Genomic DNA, 23,526 nt, shown 5'->3' with positions numbered 1-23,526 from the left:
AAAAAAAACAAACACCATGAATGAATAAAATGTAAGTATTAAGGCAAACCCTATCATATTGGCTAATGTATACAATAGAGTTAGCTAGAAAATAAATCCTAAATACTATTAAGTTTTTATTCCCATTAGTGTAATGTACTTACTGAATAATACTGAAAAAAGCAGTATTTCAAGTTATGTTTTCAAAATATTAATACAATCATTGGTGGAATATTAATGAAGTAAACAGCTTTTTTACATAGATAGAAAGACTAAGGCTGCCAAATTTTCAAAGAGAAACTCTTTTGAAGGGAAAAAGCCAAGAAATTCGTTATCAGTTTCATGTAAACTTAATGTTTTTCCCTAATGTGGTTCCCTCTGTTGTCAGTGAAAAGAAACAGGTATTTCTCAAGCAAAATTCATCCCATCAGTCATCTAGTGGAGGTGCCTGCCTCACTCCTCTGGCTGGGAAAGAAGCTGAGATGAGTAGCTTAGACAAGGTRCTTATCAGCTACAGATATCAGGATGATTAGTCACCCTAGTTTAGAGKGATTTTCTGTGGAGTTTTGATCATCATATTCCTTTGAAACTACTGCTCACCAATCTTAAGATTTATCACTGTTGCAAACAGTACCTTAAATGTCCCATGGCTGATTTGATTTCTAAAAAATCATGATTATTTTTGTACTAATATCTGACATTTTCAAACTGTAATACTGAAATCTGTATTACTATAAGGAATAAGGAAATACTCTTTACAGTATTTAAATGCTGTAACTACACTATTTAAAGGCCTTTTTGATAAATTATGCTTATTGTTTTTTTCTTTCTTTRATATATAGGAAACGTGTCTCAAAAACTCTTTTCCTTGTTGCCTTGTGGGGGACTTGGGGTAAGTAGATGTTTGTTTTTTTTTTGCAGAAGGGACAGCACACAGCATATGTGTTCATTGGTTAATTTTTTAGCACTATCAGTTCAAAGACTTCACAAGCTGATAAAAAAATGTAGAGATGAAACATGAGCCATTATCTCACTGTGTTTTCAAAGACACAGAAGACAGCACTTTACAATAGGCATATGGAACAGTTAGGAACAAATTTTGCCTAAAAGTGSCCATTTCTAGTTATTGCATTTTGKTTTTTTTTTWTTWAMCMAAAAAACCTCTTTTCTTGAGGAAACTAACTTGGGCACAATTTTTATAGCACAATGAGCTCTGGAGAAGCTGTTTTGTGTACTGTTGAAAAGTAAATATGGCTCCAGATTTCTCTGAAAGGACAAAAAAGTTGCCAAAGCTAACATTTAGCATGAAAAGGACTCAGTAGCTGCCAGCCAATAACTCTGGTATTGTTAAAGTGGTAAATTATGTGAGCATTTTTATGTCCTSTTTTGAAATGGACTCATCCTGAAAGACAAGCTTGTATTAGGACACACTCAAGAAAAGTCTTCAGAAAGAAAATTTGGGTTTTTTTCTATCTACACTAGGTAGAAGAATAAAGCTAAATTTTTCAAAAACCGTGTAGAGTTTTGACTCATAATGCTATCATGCTCCTATTGAATTGTAGTGAAGATAATGGCAAGGAGAAATAATTTTTCACACATAGGAGTTTTTTCCCACAGAAGTATTTCGTGCTTTTGGTCCAACTGGGTCCATTATTTATAGATGCCATCAATGTCAAAGTGAAATGTTAATATTCTGAATATCAATGGGCTGGATGGTTGATGTATGTTTTATTTCCCTTTTACTGTTTCTTATTGAATTCGGAGTATCTCTTTAAATAGTCTGAGCAGACATGAATGCATAATCTCTAGAGGTCAACTTTCAGTGCAACCTTACACAATTTTATTTACTTTCATTCTTCACAAAAGATAAATTCCAGACCATACTGGTATGTTTATAGTAGGGGGTTTTATTTTGAAATATATGACAGAAGAAATACTCATTTTGTAAGGTTTTAACATACGCACAAAAAAAAAAGAGAGAATGCATTTTAGCCTTCAGTATTCAGTAATTTTGGTGGATTTCTGAAGTATGAGTTAAGAAAAAAAGAATCAAGAAGTTGTATCAGTTCCAGCTCCTCCACTGTGGGCTTAGCTTGCTGAAGATTCTGCCTAAAATTTGGAAGTTGGTGACTAGTAATTTGCCAATTTGGAAACTTGGGCATCACTTCTATATGAAGTTGAGCTAACATTACACATTGACATAGAGACATGTCTGCACATGCAACTCTGTAAACTACTGTGTGCACACAGTGCACATGTATGCACTCTGRTGTATAAAAAAGGCAATTTTTCACAATGCTGATGCAGAGAAAATGAACAAAAAATTAATAAATTTGAGAAAGTATGTTCAGGCTTCTGAATAAAAAGGAGATTAGGTAAAATTGGTTAAAAAATTCGGAGRGCCTTGGATAGTAAATAGGACTGTGGAATTTTCAATTCCAACTGAAATTTTCAATTCCTTGAAAATTAAAGGAAAAAATTTTTCTATGAAACAGGTTATTGTAGTACTAAAAAATCCTGACCATAGATGTATTTTGAAATCCTTCTACTAATAACAGTATGTTTTCCATTGTAAAGCTAACACAAGTCAGAATTGCTTGGTATAATTTCATTTTTTTAAGCACTTAAATTAATCTACACTTTTTTTTTCAGTCTGTTTGCTTTATTTCTTATTTAAATTMATGAAATTGGATTAAAGAACATGTTGTAGAAATGGATCTTTTATTTATTTATTTTCTAGTTGGTTTGCCTTCCTATATATTATTACTGTCAGGCTTGCTGTGGGGCTCTTTTAAAGGAATGGGTTATGACCTTTTTCAAGGTAAATAATCAGATTAGGAGCTTTCTTTCAGTGATATTTAGCTGTCGATTGGTTAAGATGAGCTCCAGGAAAGGGAGATGCTTCAAACTATGTGGAAAGCAATTCTTAAGCTTCCTGGTGGAAAGGAAAATGATGGTGGAAAGAAATAAGAAATACTGCTAMTCAGTAACCTTCAACTTAATTGAGAGGTATAAGGTAGTAATCAATGTAAAACAGGAAAARTAGTTCATGCAAAGATTTTAAGGAGGGATGGAAGAATTTAAATTTTTTTACGTTTGTTGTATTATATTTTCTTCCTTGCTTCATCATCACTTGCTTGCTACAGAATATAATAAGACACTTAAGAAAAAAGATTCMATTCTTGCAGGAGACTTTATGACTTTTGAATTAGGGTTTTCAGAGCTCTTTGACAATATTGTCTTCTAACCACACGGGGACCTTGCTGGCTCTTATTTATGCAGCTCTATTATTAAACAGATTAGTGGTTAGACTACCCATATAGGGGATGGAAAACCTAGGCTTAGYTCTCTCCACTCTCAGGCTGGATTTAACATCAGAGACCTCATGTCTTAGTGGGCATCGCTACCACACAAGAGATCAAATATTATTTCTGGCTGGGGAGCCCCACACCATGCACCAATGCAGTGCCACTGTTGAAAGAGCCCTGGGCAAGTAAGGCAGAGCACAAATAGGATCAAGCCCATGCACCTAAGGCTATGATCCACCTATTACATATAATTATAAATACTGCCAAGTCCTAGCTCTGAGGCCCTGTCCCACAAACAGCTTATACATTTTATGTGAAAGAATCACTGAACAGAATGAAAACTCCTCTTAAMTCAAGGACTGGAAGCTAGGACTTCCAAACACCAAAGATATGATCACCTGATGAGTTATACAGACTATTGGCATGAGTTTGGGGTGGCTTGCATTGTTCATAAAGTCCAACTAACCTCTGTAACCCCAAATTCGACTCTATTATTAATTTTATTATGTCTGTTGTAAAACTGCYGTCAACATCAGGGATCCTCTTCTTTGGACATTACTTACAGTTACAGTCAAAGAATTTTGTTTCAAGTGTTTTGAAAAGCAAAGAGGCTGCCTGGGTCCACAACTAATATTTTCTGATCCTTTTCCATCMTAGTAGCAATGAAAAAAAATGCATGTATAGCTACTTTGTAAACACTATTCATCCATATGAATTTTCTTTGGAGTCATTGGCAAATATGGCTTAGTATATGTCAGGCTTTTAGAAAAAAATCAAATAAACTTTTTAATTTTATAAGAAATAATATAAATAATAATTAGCTCTCTTATATGTAAGAGTAAAAATCTTTTTCATCTGTACAGCTAAACTGATCTCACAAAGAGAGAAAAAATATTGCCTAAACTAGCATCCTATATTTGCCCAYAACAGATTTTCTTTCAATGATGGTTAATTTTTTATCAGAGGACTATCCAGAGTCAGCAGTATAAAATGCACTGAAGTATGGGATCTCCCTCCTGCAATAATGCTTTTTATTGGGTTTTTTTTTTCAAGCTTAACCTTGTTCCAGAACCAACTGTTGTTAAAGAATTCTAATACCGGGGGGATGAAATTCTTTGTGTTGGAGAGAGACTAGCAGCTCTACAGCCAGAGGTTTTAATAAAAAGGGATGGTTTCTTGCAGCTGGTCAGAGGTTTGGAATGTGAAAGGTTTTCCAGGAAAGGTGGGTAGATTGCAGGTGAAGTGGTCAAATGGGGAGAATAATCACAAATTACATTTTGGTTCTGTGGATTCTCAGACAGTTCCACAATTTTTCATCTAGAGCTGCAACTGATCATTTGACCAATGTGTCCATCTATTGCAATTCCTCTCCTGTTGTRCTGTGAAAATGACAATAAGAGATGCAGAAATCTACTTTTAATGGGAGTAAGTTTCATCTCCTTGTCTCAGTCTGTCACTAAAAATAGTGATTGTTTTCTTGCCTGTTTGACCTGCTGCTGTGCGAAGAAATCTTGAAGTCATTTCTCAGCCATATTTTTTTGTCTAGTTGATAGGCAAAAAACCCCACAAAAGCAAAGAAGAGCAGGCTTTTATGATAATGTCATCATCGGCCCCCAGCTTCAAACACTTCTGCGGCTTTTGAATTGTCATTTATAACTTGGAACTGAACCGACCCATAATTCCCTTGATGCATTTAGAGAAATTGATAACAGACTGCTTCTTTTATGGCTCAGAGGAGGCAACTCCAATCACATCACTATTGGCAGTCAATATTATTTTCTGACATGGTTGTAAAAGTATAAAGGAGCTTATGGCATTTGTTTAGATGAGGAATGGGCTCTCAAGCTGTGCTGGGGTTTATGGGTCCAGATTACTGAGAAGCAAAGGGAATATGATGTTTGCAAACAGGATATGATTTTATTTAAGTTTGGGTTTCATACGTTGTTCCCTGGGGATTGTCCTGCAGACAGAAGAGAATTTCACTTTTATCATATGAAATTGGGCAGTTATCCAATCCCCCCTGCTCTCCCCCCATCCTCCCCACCAAAGACACTGCTCCAAACCTGTAATGCATAAAGTCAGACCTTTAAATTGCAGGAGGAGGAGCTGGGGGACAACGCCACCCTGCAAGAAATCAGACWTCAGAAGAATTTATGTTTAGTGAGCTGAACAAAGTGGCTCCTGGGCTGAACATGGAGCCATCTGAATGGTTAAGTATGGCTTGTACATATTATGGAATGTCCACTGCATTTCCTCTAATTTTGCTGCTACAGYAGTAAAACAGAGATGATATTTTCTGCTGGGATAAGCTGGTCTTGTTTCAAAAACTGAAGTGTAACTTAGATCTTTCATCRGAAAGATCAGAAAACAGAAAATCAGAAAATCAGAAAATCGGAAAACAATTTGGCCTGTAATTACCAAGAAAAGAAATTTATAGCTATAAAATATCTCTACATTTTTACAAAACTTAAAAAACATTCATGTTTTCTAAATGTCAAATTTCTTCCTGCCATTCCTTGCTGTGGCAGCTGACAGTGCTACTTTTAGTCCTGACCACACAGGAAGAAAAGCAATAAGAAAGGCARGATTTTACTAGTACACAAGTTTAGTAAGTCATCCAGGAAACAAATTGGTTTTTGCTGCTTCTCATTCTTCCCTTGATCTTCTCAGTCTGTGCCCAGGAAGAATTTTCAGCCTTTACCCATGATGAGTCTTCATTCCTCTTATTTCTATAAGAGCAGTACCAAACTGGTTCCATTACCATGGTACAACAGTGTAAAAATCAAGAAAATATGTGCAATGGTATTACCTTCTTGTAGCTAATTTAGATTCGAGGCTATTTAGGTGTCTCTCCTTTTATCTAGACACAAATGTGCCGGTGAAGAAATTAGACTGTCTATAGTTTGGGCACTCAAATGAACCATCACCTTCACACAGATGTTAGAATTAACTTGTGTCTTTCCCCTAYATTTCAGGCTGTACCAAAATAGGTATAGTCCTCTCAGAAAAAAAATATGTCTGTTTCCTAGTTTTGGGAAAGCAATCTGCAATTCCTAGAAGCTCACCTACTCAGTATTAAGTCTTCCATTAAGAAATCATTAATTTACCATGCTGGCAATATATTCACCTAATATAGTTAAACAAYTTACCAGACTCATCGTATTAAACTACTGAAATTTGCCAGTTACAACATTTTGGAGTACATTTCAGAAGGCTGCTAGGAATGAAGGACTTCTTTACCTCCTAAGCCTYTCTGTCAGCTACATCAGGCCTAAAATTTAATCAAAACAACAGGCACAATTGCTTTTATTGACATATTTTGMAGTCTATTTAGGGCTCACAGTTACACAGCATTGACTGTGATATTTCCTGCAGAGGTCAACAAAATATGTGATCAATAAGGCTGTCCTGTGTCCACCCCAAGGCACAATTTAAGGCCACTGGGGACGAAATCAGAGCTAGGGCTGGAGGTTTATCTAAAGAAAAAGTAGTCAATTAAGATGAAATCTGCACATGTAATTAACCTGTGGTCCAGAACAACAGTTCTCTGAAGACTCCCATGTCCAGCTTTTTGTACTGGCATTAAAGAGTCACATGCAAAACTCAAGTAGGAGTCATTCCACCTAAGATCAGAAGACCTGACAGGAGATGCGTGATTTTCTTGTCTGACATAGACTTGAAACAACTAAGTTTCAAATTTCAGGCACATTGATCTTTGAAAAAAAAAAAAAAAAGTTAAGAGTTGTCACAAGGTGAATTTTGATGATCGCAGCAAGAAACAGCCAGCCTTCCTTTGTGGAGRCTTCATATCTGCTTCTGGAAAGTTCAGCAGTGAACTTCATCTGTGGGCAGGGAGGGGACGCCACATTTAGCATATCGACACCATGGCCACAAAAAAAGGAAAACATTTCTTYATATTACAGGGTGATGTGAAGAATGTGATCACATTTTGTCCCATTCTTATCCTTTCACAGCACTGAGGTGGCTCTGGGCCATCTACCCCAGAGCTTGATGTTTAGACCAGTGAGAGGTGAAACTGTCCAACTGAGAGACAAAGTTCCTCGATATTGCTGCAGGCACAATACAAAACTCTAGAATAGTCCCAGATTGGTTTTACTTGCAGCACACAAGAATAGAAAGCTCAGGCATAGTAATCTGCCAACTCACCAACTACACAGTTTGGTCCCTCGGACAATTTTTGTACCATTTTTAAAAAAGGATCTTTTTTCCTTGCTACTCAACCAGATAAAATTTTGAGAAGCTAATGAACTATGTCCAATGAACTAATGGCTGAAGTAAAATCTTTAAAGGAAGTTCTTACCTATTGTTCTGCATTTTCTAAAAACTATTGTGTTGCCAAAGGACAACATTATGCAAAGAAGCCTTATTTGCCAGAACAGGAAACACTAAATAGATAAATATATGCACATGTATGTAAATAATGGAACAGTACCATATACAATCTGCTACTACTATTCGCTCTGCCCTGACTTAACCATACACATATGGAWTTGACAGTAATTCTGTAATTAAAGAAGAATTCACATTTGCACTTTAAAAACAAGTGATGTGTTTATTGACAGAATCTAACCTCAGGATGGACAGAAGAGCTCTCTGAAGASGAAATGTTCCTATGTTGCTTTTCTGAAGAAACACCAGGTTCTAGTGTAGTYCCATGGTGGCCTCTAACATGAAGATCATCTACAACCAGGCAGAAAGCTGAAATGCTATGTTTTACTWAAAATGTGTTTAGCAGTAAATGATGAAACCTTTTAGAAATAAGCTTGCATTTTGCACAAAGAGGCTGCATTTTCTGTAGCTGTGCATCACAAACAACTATGCATTGTTGTACCTACTTGTCCAAAAACTTCTGGAAACTGCAAGATCAAACATAAGAAGGCAATGGCACAAGCATTTTCACACAGTAACCCATTAAATACTAAAACAAATGTCAAGTTAAATTAATAGAGTACTTAGGGCTAGGTCTGAAAGTGCAGTAACAYTTTTTACAAGCATCTGGTGATATACACCACATATCTGAGACTTGAATCTGGGCCTAAGTGTTTTATTTATGAGTTTTTTCTAAAAACAAGTTCTAATCCACATCTAATCCATGCTATCCTCCCTCCATTCCCCCACTAATGATCCGTACATCACCGTTTCACTAAAGTTTTGAGATCCTTTACACTGTCTAATGTACACTTTATGAGACCTTGAGATTCTGGATGCACGTCATAAAAGCTAGTTTAAGAGACAAACCAAACAAAATGATTTCTTTTCAAGATATTATTTGATTCAGGCTTCATCTTGACTTGGCCTGATTTTTTTTCTGCTTATTTTGAATATAAAGCTATTTATTTTTTGATACAGACCTCACATATTTATTTACTTGGGTTTTTTTTCCAGAGTAAGATTAATTAGATTTTTAAGGAGGGGCTGCATTTAATTCAAGTGATGACGACCAACATCAGTAACTCTGCCAGGTATTCAATAATTAATTAATAATTATTTTTTACTGAATTTCTTTGGAAAATTGGCTTCGCTTGGCTTTTCATGTTACTCCATTACTGGAAGGYAAAACTTGAAAGATGTTAAATATTCTACATACAATTAGTTCGTGTATTGCCCACACTTCTTGGTTTTTGTTTTAGCAATGATTTGTGATGATCCTTTGAACTATTCATCCTGCTGGAGCCAAAGATCACATGCCCATCACAATTTATTTGTAAACCACTCTGCTAGGCAAGAAAGTATGAAAAGCTGATATTCTGGGTACTCTTTATAGYAGGCATTTTAGACTAAGAAGCTGGAAATGCCTTTGCCAGAAAAAAAATCTTTGATACAGCTGCAATAGCAGTAAAAATAAAGGAAGCTCACTGTACACATTTTTCCTTAAGTAGTACACTTTTACACACTTCCTGTATCTGGGATTTATGGAAAAAACGTCAGCCATGCAAACCTTTTCTTCCTTTGTTCCTTAACGAGTGACATGGCTGACAGGCCATTCATTAGAAGYTGTTCCTTGGAGATGATGTGCACACCTTCGCTTCTTTAGTCATGGTGAGATGAAACAGCAGCTGAGGAGCACGTTGAGGACCTTTTGCTTCCTAGTGGAAATCACAGAGGTGATGAATGATCACCAGGACATCTGTAAGGGTGGGAGGTGAGAGCTATGAGCGTGACACCTGGGAAGCTGCACTGCTCATGGTCAGGAGCAGAGTATTACAAACTTATGTGGTAGCATTTGCTGGCACCAATTGTCTCCAAGAATGACAGACTCCTTGCTGGAAGTGATACCAAAATTCCACACAATTTTTAGAGGTTGAAACACTYCAGAAAAATATTTAATTTCTGCATATAGCTGCACTGTTGTTAGCTGACCAGATTTTATTTGCTTTTCAGTATTATAACTACTTATATCAAAGGTCAGAATTTTTTTAACATAGTTGTTTTTCTATATTTGTGTTGAAAAGAATCCATCTGAAATGCATAGTTAATTAACTTTCATCCAAGAACAGCTAAGTCCAACCTCTACTCATTTAAGAAAGTGCAAACAATCCTTCTAAACTACAGAAAAGAACTGCTTGTTGTCAAGGATATTGGACATACAGAATACAAGAACTGCTATCAAAGGAGCATCACAGGTCAAAGTTTCCATAAACAAATAGATGATAGATTGCATTTTTGACCTGTTGTCAGAAAATAAGTAGAGCATCTCTTGTGGGGATGTCTAAGAGAACTGCTTTTGATTTCAATGATGACAACAATTCTGTAGAGMATACAGGGCATGAGCAATTCAGTGTGTATTTAATTCCTCTTAGCAGTAAAATCAGAATTCCACTGCAGAAGAYGGATTTACACTAAATCACAAGTTGTGTGTGAATGGGAGAGGGATGGGGAGATTCTACGATGCTTTGAATTAATCCCAAAGCAGGAGTTTGGATGCTCTTTTATATTGTCATATAATTATCAGTGAATATGTATTCAAGGTAACTTCAGACTTCACAACAATTTAAGAAAGAGAAATAACTCACACAGCTGAATACATCATGCAGGGTGTGAAAAATTGAAAGGTTTGTCAGACTGTGAGCAGCATGTCTTGGTCAGCAGAGCTGTGATACAATGACCACTAGGCAGATCCCAGGGGGTTTCTGGAGAAAAGAGGACCAAAATAGGGGAAGAAGAGTGAAGAGGTTTTGTAGCAGGGAAAGGGACAGGTAAACCAAAAAGCAGCTATTATCTTATAAATGCTTTAGCATTATTATCCACAGTCTTTTTTGCCCCTCTGAGGTAGGTTCCAGATAAATTTAAATAGCAGGATAAGGAACATTTCCAGTTTTGTCAACTGCAGTGATTCCAGAAAGATCTTTAAGTAARCAATCTCTCCCTCTGGTGTATTGCCATATCCTTCCTTACCACTTWTACATATGGCACAACCCGAGCACGGTATAAGGAGCCGGTAACTTTCAACAGTTTTCCTTAAAATGAAATTTTCCAGTCCACAAGGGGTTACACTACAAGCYTTTTATCTGGTGAARTGTCTYGRCTGCTTCKTCTTTCYTAYAYWGTTTTGAGCATGYTTAAAATCTTCATTGYGAAASYGGCATTATCACACAGATATTTCTTKCAGGAAACATTCATATCAAGTTTTTTCGTAGTGTAAAGCAGAGAATTTCTGGACACGGGGCTTGAAATATTAGTTGTATTCAGCCAGAAGAAGTTACCTACATTTCTTTTCACTTAAGTCATTCTCTTCCTCTTTAATGCCTCCACATCCACTTCAGGGACAGGTAGCTTAATTTCTATCATCTGTAGCTTTGCAGAGTATTAGCTTTGCTACACATGCCAATGATTGAGCTATACGAGATGTGCTTGAAAAAGCCTGCAACCTACAGTGCTCATTCAGGAAACTGGGAGTGAAGTAAATCCATATGTGTGTTAGAAAGTCAGTGTTCAGATAGGGCTCGTGTTCTCTGGCTCTTGGTGCTATTGTGTRCAATTCTTCTTTGAAGAGCTGCAGCAGTGATAGGATTTTTTGATAACGAGATGTGTAGTATGTTCATAGTTCAACGCTGACATTTTGATGCTTTAAAAAAATGTTTGTTTTTTTTTTTTTTTTAATTTGGTTCAACTCAGAACATTCTTTATTCCTGAAAATTTTTAAAGGACTCCTAAATAGAAATAATATATATAAACARAAAAAAGGCTAAGATTTTGTTAGAATTCAGCTATGAATGCTGTATTTTCTGTAAATTTTGTTTAGCATCATCTGAAAAACAATCCTAATCAAGATAGGTTTTTCACTGATTTCTTTGGCTGCTCCAAAGCACTTAAAGAACAAAAATAACCTCTTACAAAATTCCATCTGACTTTGTCATAATCTGTGATTCACAAAGCATCACATTTGTCACAAATTCTTGCATAATCAGCATATAGATAGGCTGTCAGATATATGTGATATATACATACACTACAACCAGAAACCACAGTGTCTAATCCTATTCCCCTTGTATAAAATCCAACCATTTTATGTCACAGGGATATCGAAAAGCATATCAATAGGATTTTAGAGTTCAATTTCTTATACAGCCTGACAACTGGGCCAACTAGTAGCTGTAATTTTAATGGATTTGCCATTTATACCAGTGTATTTCAACAGCAATTTACAAAGTAAACATTGAGTAACACTAAAAAAAAAAATCAATGTTTAAACACCTGAAACATTTAAGGGAATACACAGAATTAACAGAGATATAAAATAGAGCAGGACAGTATTTTCTAGTTGTTACAACTAAAGGACTGGCTGTGGGATGCAAGTTCTTCTAGATTGTTCTTCAYGAGATGTTCCTCAGAAATTCAGTCTTAATTTTGCAAAAATATGAAATAGTATTTGACACCTAAGTTTCTAATACTGTGCCTTTTTAATTATTCATTTATTTATGTTACTTTTTCTTGCATTATTATAACTATGCATTAAAGTATGAAGCTTCAGTTGGCTACCCCTAGTTTTAAGACTTTACCATTCRTTATATGTACCATGCCCAAGAGATTAGCTGAAATATCCTGAATTTCCTGTGTTCATTTAGGTGGTCATTTTTGAAAATTTCTCAGGAAACACCACTCTGTTTCCTGATKGCCCATTTTTTCTACTAGTCCAGGTAAATTAAGGTAGCAGTCATTCAAGTGGTCTGAGGGAAATTTTTCAGTGGAAGATATTTGGTCTTAATATCCCAGTTCAGTCTCCTTACACTCAGCTGAAAGCAGAAAATGATAAATGCTGTACCCTGGCTGATGCTCAGCACTGCAGTCTCATGTGTCAGAGCAGACAACTGTCTTAAGGGTGGGTACTCTCAAGCTGTGGTTACAATTTTAACTTAATCAGCCTTCCTGGAAATGAATCATAGTCCCTTTGAGGATGCAGGTTCCTCCTGCTCATGCCCTGGCGTATGGAGCAGCTGCCATTGAATCATTTTCATCAGCCACTCCTTCACGTTAACCATAATTTGCTAGCCATAAAAATGGTAAGAAAGTACTCCCTCYCAGCCCTTTTGCTGATACTTCTTTATTTAAAATACTGCACAGTATTTTTCAAACTTTATTATGGTTTGATTAAATTGATTTAACCAATGACCTCTACTTATTTATCTCCTGATTAGCTTCAAAAATGAAATTTGATTCACAATTCCTTTAAGGCAAGAGAGAGACAATTTGAAGGTCTGCCTAATGTTACATAGGCCATTTTTTTACTACTTGCTTTCTTTCTTATTTCTTGTTACTTATTGATCAGCGTCCATCTTTGGGAAACCTATTTAATTTCTTTAAATCTCAAGCTACCAATCTACAAAACAAATATAATAAATCATGCTATATCAAGCTGATGACGCTTAATTGTGTTTGTACAACTTTTGAGTTKCTCAGATGAAAACACAGTATGCTGTCATTACTGTTATTCCAAACTTTGCAAGCAAAATCCAGCTTTCTTATTCAGGTCTACTGCAAATACAAACTATTTTCATTAGTTCTGCTGCATGCACACAAAACTGATCTAAATGATAGGAAAATCAGGTCCAGGACACTGAAAAATAAGATCATTTTAGTAGCTTGAAATATAATATTATAGTAACAGTAATGGCGAAGACATTTGACAGGTGTAGAGAAGATCAAGCTTAGATCAAGCTTCTTTCTGTTTCAAATGACTAATCAGAGAAATTCCTCAGAACTTCCAGAGTCGAGTAGCAGTTGCATCCATTTTCAATTACTTGATTTCTTTNTTTTTTTTTTAAGGAATTAAGAACAGAAGCTTCTGGTTCAAACTGAAAACATGTCTCAATGTGCTTGGAAGTCGTCCAAAAAGCATCCACAGTATTTTGTCTATTTCTAAACGTTTTTCTTTTCATGATAAATTTGTACGGTATGATACCATTAAATGCACTTCCCATGGAACATCGAGGAAGTCTGGCTGTCTCTTTGGATAACTTTTTCAGACTATTTAACACCATCATGTCTGCTTTACATACTATATATAGGGATATATGACATTTTACCTACATGTTTTGATATGTTTCTTCAAATAAATAGTTATTAAAAATAGATTTCACAAGTAAAATTTTAGCACCCCGATGGAAGCTGTAGAGCAGGGCTGCACAGCCACCTTTATAGAATATTCTTTATAAAGTAATGTTTCACATGTCACACTTGCTCATTTACAAGGTGCAGAAGATAACTTTCCCTGCTTTAAAAACCTTCATTCATCTGTTACAAAATAAAGCCTTCCAGACAAAACTTACTAGTTCATAAAAACTGGAGATACAGCAAGGGTCTCGCTTTATTTAATTCTGTTTTCAGTCTATGGCAAGAGTGGCTGCCGAAATTACTCAAAAAACAATTAATCTGTTCAATTTCAGTCACTTATAAACAACTCCTGCCTGGGAAGGAAAAAACGAGTGTTTACCGCTCTTTTTTGTTCTTAAAGAAGGGACACTGGGCTGTGCCACTGATGAGCTGTGGTGGCACCGGGCTGCCCGCGGCGCTGCTGGGCAGCGGTGGCCGTTCCCGATGGCCATTCCCAGTGGCCATTCCCGGTGGCCTTTCCCGATAGCCATTCCAGATGACCATTCTCGATAGCCATTCCCGGTGGCCGTTCCCGGTGGCCATTCCCGATGGCCGTTCCCGGTGGCCATTCCCGATGGCCATTCTCAATGGTCATTCCCGATGGTTATTCCCAATGGTCCCGGCGCTGCCAGGTCCCCGTCCCCTCGCCAGCCGGCGTGAGGAGCGTCTGGCGAACAGGCCCAGCCCGGCCGATTACACTGTTTGTAATGAGAAATCTAAACAGGGAATGGCAGCGAGGCATGACAGGAATGTGTTTCCATTGGAGAAGCCCGTGCGGAGAAAAAGCATAAGCAAAGCCATGTCCAGAAGGCCTTTCAGCTGGCCGGCACGGAAGACTGATGTTATTGTACACGGGCTGTCACGCTGCCAGCCCTCCCTCACGGGTTTGTTTTCTCTCATGCTCTCCCTCTCCCTCTCTCCTCTCCGCTGCCTTCCTCCCGGGGCCGGCTGTTTGCTCAGGTGGACAGTGACACCGTTTGGAACGAGCTGCACTCGGCCGGGGCGGCACGCATGGCGGTGGGCTGTGTCATCGAGCTGGCGGCCCGAGTGGCCTCCCGGGAGCTGAAGGTGAGGTCCGGGCCGCGCCGTGGGTGGGAGCGCCGGGCGGGCCGGGAGCGCGGGGGGCTCAAGGGCGGCGTTGTTCCAGTTCCAGCGCCGGCTCCGGCCGGGGCGGCGGGGCGAGAGCCGGCAGGGCGGSCGCCAAGGTGTGGCAGTCCGTGAGCCGCGGCAGCGGTGGCTGCTTCCAACGCGGAGGTGCTGCAGCCCGAGGTGAAATCAGTGCACATCGCTGGCCAGCGGCTGCGGCGCTGCCTTTGAAGTCAAGCTTTAATATTTTTTTTTAATTTTTTTTCTTTTTTCAATGTGGTTGTTTAGTCACGTGCGTAACCTCAGGATACCACCCAGGGAGAGGGGAGGCAGCCGGCGGGGAAGGGGCGAGGCGGGCGATGCCCGGCGGTGCCCGGCTGCCAGGCTGCCTGTCCTGTGCCCCCGCTTCTCCCGGGCCCCTGCCCGCTCCTATCGCTCTGCCAAGCATGAAGTACAAAACCCAAATTATCCCCAGTCTAAACAATTTATAAAAGCTCCAGACCTGACAGACTTTGACATTTTATTTGGTATTTTAACGGCCCTATTTAAAGGTATACCATATGCAGCCGGAGTACAGGCTTGCCCCAATAAACATTGTTGGAGCTAACATGTCTCCTTAATGAAACTGTTTATTCACTTTCTAGTCCACGTACTAATGGATTCACTCCTGTTTCCAGAATCAAGATGGAAATAAATATTTTCAAATTAACACCGCATGATGATTTTTAAAATTCAAAATTCTGTTTGAACTGAGAATATTCTTCCTGTATGTCTGTCTAATTTCAATCAAAATAGGTTAGCTACATATTTGGGAAGGGTACATACATTTCTGTATATATGTAGCTAGGTATAGAATATATCAGTGTATAAATGAGAGTATAGTCAAGTGAAATGCATTACTATAGGTCTAACAAAATGCAGTTACTAAACTTTTATGTTCAGAAACTGAAATCATTAGCCAGGTACCATGCAAAATGTACAAATTTTGAAAGCTCAGATCAAGGACAGGGCACAAAATATGGGATATCCTCTCTGATGGGTCCTTCATCCCCTTTAAGATTTTTTTGGCACAAGTAGGGTAACTCACTGGACACAGRACTAATGAAAGTGAAGSATTTTTAATCTAGTTTTTATCTTTRGCAGCTGTAGGACACATGCCAGTCTCTAAGGCAATTTAAAAGCAAATTTTGATAAAAATAATGAGATACATCCTSTATGCACTTGGCATGAGTGGGGTCTGCTGCAGAATCTTTACCACTTGCCATTGAACATTTGTGGTGTGTCTCTCGAAGTGTGAATGCTCTTGCTTATCTCTGTGTGATAGCTGAAAAAATCAGCCATTSTGAGACTTCTCTTGCTACTGGTGTTGCAACAGTCTGTAAACAAATGGTTTATATTAAGTACTATATATTTTATATTTAGAACTAGTTTTTAATTTGGTGTAACATTTTTCTTGGTCCTAAATAGAATATTTTTCTACAATGCAGAGAATTGAACCTGTCTCACACAACTTGGAATTGAGGCATAGGAAAGGCAATTGTTCAATAGATAYGCCCAATAGCTGGTTTAGACAAAATCATCAGAAAAAAAAAGAAACTGAAATGGTTTGCTGTGAAAGAAAATTGTGAATATTCCTGCCCTTCCTGATGGGTATTTATCTCACCTGGTCCTAGACTCCAGCATGAAGCCATATGACTTACATGCCACTATGGCATCTGTATGAAACTATCAATCTGCATGGGGTATTTTTAATTTTATGTTATGGAAAGGTTATTAATCCCTGTCTGTCAATAGAAAAGCATGTTAGCAGAAATGCTGTAAATGCAACAGTCCTGACATTAGCTATTTTGTCAGAGTCTTCCTATGTTTGTTTTGTCACTATCCATTCAAACCCAAGACTTGCTAGCAAGCGGCTCTATTCAATACTCTCATATTTTAAATAAGGGGGATTTTTGGAGTGTTTTCTGGAGTTTTTTACAATCTCCATAAGATTTTAGACCCATAGGTCTGTATGTTTTAGTCCTTACATGTTCCTTTTCCATCTTGCTGCCACTTTTATCTGCAGAAAAATAAGATGATCAGCTGTTTCYGTTAGGGAAAATACCACTTTTTCAGCATTCTTGTGAAGATCTGAGGRAAGAAGAGGAAGTTGACCACTTTCATGAGCATTCACGGAGCAAATATGCGTGTGAAGCAACCATTTGGGGCCTGTACTGTGAGCATTGAGTGGGAGGATTAAATCTGTTGGGAATCTGGAATGATCTGCTACAGCCTCAATATTTGGATGACAAAAAAGGTGKCTTCCAAGAATTGTATGCGAGCTATAACAGCTCTGCAACATGTTAACAGCAAGATGAGAGTGGTAGAGAAGCATACCATGTTAGTTCTCTGCCATCAGATGGTGTACTGTCAGTTTGGAGTCGTCTTAAGAAAAAAAAATAAGTTATGAGACAGGGCATACTGGTTTGTCTGAAATCCCACAGTTCTCTGCATGTCCTGAAGTTCATGGGGGCAGACACACAATACACAGAAATGAATAACCACAGAGCAGTGCTCCAGATTGGAGCAGAGTAGGCAGTGGAATATCTACCCACTGCACTGGAGGATCATAGATGCCTTTTTCTGAAACAGCCATGGTGACATTAGGATGATCTCTGAATAGAACTGCCTCATGTAGACAAAATCATGAGACAAAAAGCCTCAGAAATGAGACGCTGAAGTAACTAATTTAACATTTTAACAAGTATTTTTCTGACATGAGGATTATCAAATTTATAAGTGTAGTTAGATTATAGGCAACCCAAAAATTTCTTAGAACTTGGTGAATGAATATGTATGTTCAAAAAAGTGTAACATGGTTTTCCTAAGATAAATTGAATATAACAGTTTATTTTATAGACATGCATTCAATCAATTGAAACCTTATTTTTTTTTTTTTTTTTAATTGTACCTGGCTAGAATGCGGAAACAAACCGCAAGAGCCCTGTGTTGACTGGGATCTGACATATAAAGTTMATTTCAGGAAGGACAAGAGATTTCAATTTCAGTGCTTATTCCATGGTCTCTACTGATATCGCTTGCTATTTCACAAGGTGATAGTAATGGGYTGGAGCTATAGGTCCATATTGCTAAGAAAAGAGTTGAGACTGCAAAATAAACAATGAAAGTCTGCAGAACAACTGGGAGATTCATTACAGAGTTGAGCATGAGTCAAACTCATATACAAGGCAAAAAAAAGTCTTTACTTTATTCTGAATTTCCTGAGACTATCAGTCCCATTGCACACAAGTCTCATTGAGAACACCAACATGTTGTTCATCTGATTTGGACAGTGTTCAAAAACTGACCGGGAATTAAGAGGAATTCTCTTTGCTGCAGTTCAAACCCCTTGTGAGACATCAGATTTCTTTGATCTCCTTGATCACTGGGAAAAGCATCAATATGACAATACTAGGGATTTGAAACAATAGCCGCAATTAACAGTGGTGGGTTTGGGAGGGGAGTTTTGTGGGGTTTTTTTTTGATGGGTGGGTTTTTTTGGGGGGGATTGTTTTTTTTCTTTTTGAATCAAGAAAAATTGTCTCTTCTCTTCGGAGTCCTAATCTTTTTTTATTTAATAATGTGCAACTGTTACAATTAAGCATTGTGTGGGGCTGCTTAATAATATAATGARCAGTCGTTATTATCCATTTGATACACTGTTGAGGTAATATTTAACAGAGAATAAAAAATCACACCTATGAAATGTGTACTCCTATAAATGTGATGTTATACTGAGCCAAATGTTATGCTTTTCCTTTTTTCATTAATTTATTTACATGTCTGGTGAATGTCATCTTGGCAATATTACAAGCGGAGATGAGYCTAATTACTGCATGAGGGTTACTTTTTTTGAGTTCTTTATAATTCTGAAAGCTTCTCATGCACAATGAGGTATTTATGTTATGCAGAATTGGTGCCACACCTCTCCTGTCTGTCTGGTTTTATGTATCTATGTTTGGTCATTGCTCATTTCCCTAACAGATTTATGTAGAMAGCTTCTAATAGTCCACTGCCTGACTACAGATTTTTAGAAGAGGGGAGTGTGTGGATCTGGGTGAATAGAATTCCACCACAGTCATTAGCTCTATCCAACAAATAATTTAATCAGATAAGAGAAGTTTTGTGATGTATTCCTTGGCGCTTTGGGAAGAAGTAGATGTAGCACCTTGCRTATGATTTCTTGCGTGTGTTGTAGCTCAGGAACTTGAAAATTATCGCCTTTAGCATCTACGTAATGGCCACACCTATAGAATGAGGGCCCAAAGCATGCAGAGAGAGCGTTTCTTTTCTGGAAGTGTCTCCTAAGGCTCYTWCTCCTCTCTTTCATTGCCWCTGGATGTGGCACTGGGAGGTGCTRTCCTGCCCTCCSCTTTCATTCATTTCCCAGCCTGGCCCAGCTGCTTCCCTTCCACTGATTCTGATGCTCAGCTCAGTTCACCTCCCCTCCCTGCTGTTGCACTATTTCACTCACAGGCTTTAGGAGACTCTTCCCTTGCTTCTACATCTGTCCTATTCATCCCTCCTGCTGCCCAACTGGACAAGTACAGAGGTCGTACAAACCCTGCATTAGTTAAGTMTTGGAGGAAAATAAGGAGAGTTTCTGCATCTGTGGTCTTTTGAGTTTCAGATTTCACTTGTAACTGTTAGAACTTGCAAAGAATCTTATCTTTGGAACTTAGCTTGCCAAATTGTTTTTATTTTTCCTGAAAGAGTTTTGRTTGCTGATAATTTTCATTTTGTTAACCAAATTATTCATGCTGATGCTGCCACCTGTTTTGCTGCCATATATCAGGTGTTCATGAAATRGTTAAAACTACATTTAAAAAGCTGGAATTAAGTTAGTATGATAATTTTTCAATAATTATACTTTGTTGAGTAATGTCCTCCAAAATGTTATTTATTCTTGTAAGAGTTGTTTCATTGTGTGTTTTTTTGTGAACATCAAATGTACCTTGATTTTATTTTCTGCTGACAAATTGTTATATATATATATATATATATATATACACACATATACATGTATACATATATAAAACATGTATATGTGTATATGTTAACATATAAATTGTTAACATTTCTATGGCTGTTCCTCAATATCTTTAAATTGACTGGCAGAAATAAAAATTGTGCAGGTGAAAAATAAAATTTTAAAAGGGCATACCTAATAAGAACCTCTTTTTTGGGAGAGGTTCCCAAATGGGAGATGATAGTCATTCTCCCAATGGGACATSACTTCCATCATCATGGATAACTCACTGCCAGAGCAGACCATGGAACTACTAAAAATACAAAGGAACATTGCTGAAACATTTTTCTTCAGCCTCAGATGAMCCCTTCAGTACTATTATAAGCTAGGATTAATTATTTTAAGTACAGAACCTATAAGGATTACCATCTAGTTTACTTTTCACATCCTTCAAATATGTGAATCTTAGTGACAGTAGCACTCTTTTCTGTGATTGAAACCCATAGTGCCATATATTTTTAATGTGGCAAACTTGAAACAGAAGAGACCAACACAAAAAACTATCAAGAGCTGGTAGGATTTGTATGATTATCCCTGCAAAAAAAAAAAAAAAAGAAAAAAAAGGAAAAAAAAAGTTTGACTTCATTAAGAAGCATTTTTCTTCAGAAGAACACTAAAAAAAAAAAGGGCAGATAACTTAAAAGCATGGTCTGAGGCTGACTTGAATATCCACTTCAGCTGAATCAAGTGAAGCATAAGCCCTATTTCTATCTTATAATATGTGTGTGCACACACGCACACATGCACTAACACACACATGTGAAGTTGCCCTGTTGGTAGTTAAGGGTCATTTAACAGAATGAAAGCAATTGAAGCGAGTTTCCCCTGAACCAGAATCTGATACGTTCCTGGGATGGTTCTTTCTGRTATGTCAATTTGAATCAATACCAAAGTGAACCTCCTGAGTTTGGTTGTTGTTACTCTGGTATATAATACATAGAGGACTTATACTGAACTTGAAAGTCATTCCAAATCACCTTAGTTTTTACTGTTCTCGAGGCCTTTGTCACAAAGGACTATGGAAGAATCATCATGTGGTAAGTAGTACTAATCTAGTGAATAAACAGAATTAGCTTAATCAACCTCCTCTTCCCCCAACGTTCTTAGTTTTCTAGTCTTGAAAGTATTCTGAATAAAAATATTTCASCAATATTTCACAGCTCTATTGCTATGCTTTCTTGGAACAAAAACCTAAAATGAATTATTATTCTAAAGACAAAATAGGCAAAAAAAGCTGAAACCAAATGTCTCCCTAGTCCCACAGTGTCCTTCCCTGGTAAAGCTTCAGGCCAGCATATTTCCATGGCTGCCTGAACAACACAAAAACCCCACATAGCTCCTCTGGTTGCTTACAAAAATCTCCTTTCCTCGAATGTGATTTGTGCTCCGATGACTCCTGGACAGTATTTCTCCTGCAAGTYCTACCCTTCCCTGGTTTCTGCCTTCTCACCCTCCACCCTATAAAAATCTCCCTCTGCCTGAAAAAAAAATTCCAGGTGATGTGTGATGGCCATGAAAAGAAGCATTTTTTCCACACCCAGCCACGACATTTTGAACAATGCATGTGTGTAAGAAATAGTAACAAACGAATACTTATTTTACTACTGTTAAAGATATKATTGATACAAGCTGTCAATCAAAGTTACCAATGAAGTCTTTTAGGTAGTAATAGGCATTCTTTGCTTTGAGTTTAAAAAAAATTGCTAAATTTCATATTAAACCATCTCTTAGATACTCTATCCCAGCAATTATGGTTACATTTATAGCTACATGACTGTTACTATTYCATATAATCAGGCAGCTTTAATGATATTTGTGGTACATAGCTTATCTCCATGACCACTCTGGGCTTAAAACTCAATTTTGTCTTCTTTCTTTCCCAATGTAGTTAGCACTAGTTGTGGCTAAACAGACTACCATGGTTGTATATAAGTTAATCTGCAAGCGACAACTTTCGTGTGTGTTTTCTGACACCCTTTCTAGACCTTCAGGAAAACAGACAGGGAACTCTCTGTTTCCATCAGAGTTAAATGTTTCATGTCCATTTCTGTGCACTTGGCCTCTGCTAGCTTCCTCTGCAAGACAAAATGCTATTCCCTCACATCCATTACTGTTTTCTTGGCAAATCTACATGCTGCCTATACTGCTCTGTTAAATCACAGGTTCTTGTTCACTGCATTCGTAGACCCCCAGGACCAAATCCTGGCTCCTGCTCTGGCTGTATGAGTAGCTTGTAAAATTGTCCTAAACAGGTGCCCAAGGATTGCCTCGGCCTTGCACTACTCATTCTCATRCTTACTCTCCCTGATGGATGGCATAGCTTGGGATTGTATTGCAGTGTAAGTGGCCCTGGTGAGAATATGATGATCTTCTTCTTTGTGCCAGTCATAAGGAGATTCTTGTAGGCAGGCAAGACTTAAAGCAGCCCTGATGTTTGTTATTGTAGGAGTTGACTACACCAGAGATGGAAGAGTTAAAGATGGCACTAGGGCTACTTTTAGAACTTAGACCTGCCAGATACACTGCATGCACTGTATGGACTGCTTTTTTAATATAAAGAAATTAGATTTTTATACAATTTATAAGGTCATCTGTCTGTCTATCTATCTATCTATCTATCTATCTATCTATCTATCTATCTGTCTATATCTATCTATCTAATTCAAGGATTATAAATTCTAACAGGACAAATGGGTAAACGGATACATTTATATACATTTGTATATAATGATGTGCTATACATTTCTGTATAATTCTCATTCTGAAAYGTGTGCACATTGAAGCAAAAATAGAACTGTTCCATTAAGTGCATGTCCAAGAAWGCATTATTTAAGCACTGTTAATTTWAAAGAGTTAATTGCTARATWRGTTAAGGGATTTASATAAGYAGAAATWRAAAAYTTCTAACATCTAACCTTAGGAAGAAATTGAGCTTCAAGTGTGGAATTCAGACCCCCAGTTACTTACCCAGTCTCCATCTAAAATACACGCAATAGGTGAGGTTGGAAGTGGCCTCAGGAGGTCATTGTATCCACCTCCCTTCCTCAAACAAAGCTGCCYAGAGCTAATTGTCTAGGACTATATCCAGATGGCTTTTTTCTGTGTCCAGGAATGGAGACTCTACAACCTCTCTGGGCAACCTGTTCTATTGCTCAGTCACCCACACAGTAAAAGGGTATTTTCATATATTCGTGAAGCCTCTGCTCTTTCAGTGCCCATTGACTCTTGAAWAGTTGGCAAGATGGCATTGCTCATTTATACAGGGGTTTATAGCTTAAAATACAAGAACACCTTCAATTTCTAATAATAATTAAAAAATTTTATGTTTGAATAAAAGCTGAGGAAGAGCATTACTCTAGACCTATTGTTAGAAAACATAGACTGAAAAGATGTGTCTCAATATGTATTTGATGGACCACATAATCTAAACACACTAAGCGGTGTGGGAAGCTAATTTGCAAAATCACCCCCATG

At 37.6% G+C, this 23,526-nt stretch overlaps 1 protein-coding gene across 1 annotated transcript in view; it reads left to right on the top strand.

The window, feature by feature from the left end:
* Window positions 1–14,838: 14,838 nt before the first annotated feature.
* Window positions 14,839–23,526, top strand: part of LOC130576745 (histone deacetylase 5-like) — a 114,617-nt gene continuing 105,929 nt past the window's right edge. Inside the window, exon 1 of the mRNA XM_057371627.1 lies at window positions 14,839–14,966. Coding sequence (XP_057227610.1) covers window positions 14,910–14,966 — 57 coding nt within the window. The 5' untranslated portion in view covers window positions 14,839–14,909. The remainder of the gene's footprint in view (window positions 14,967–23,526) is intronic.

This window comes from Malurus melanocephalus, unplaced genomic scaffold (assembly GCF_030028575.1).
Source record: "Malurus melanocephalus ecotype Western Australia unplaced genomic scaffold, MMel_1.1 scaffold_150, whole genome shotgun sequence".
NCBI classification, from domain to species: domain Eukaryota; kingdom Metazoa; phylum Chordata; class Aves; order Passeriformes; family Maluridae; genus Malurus; species Malurus melanocephalus.
This window is presented reverse-complemented; position numbering and strand designations above follow the sequence as displayed.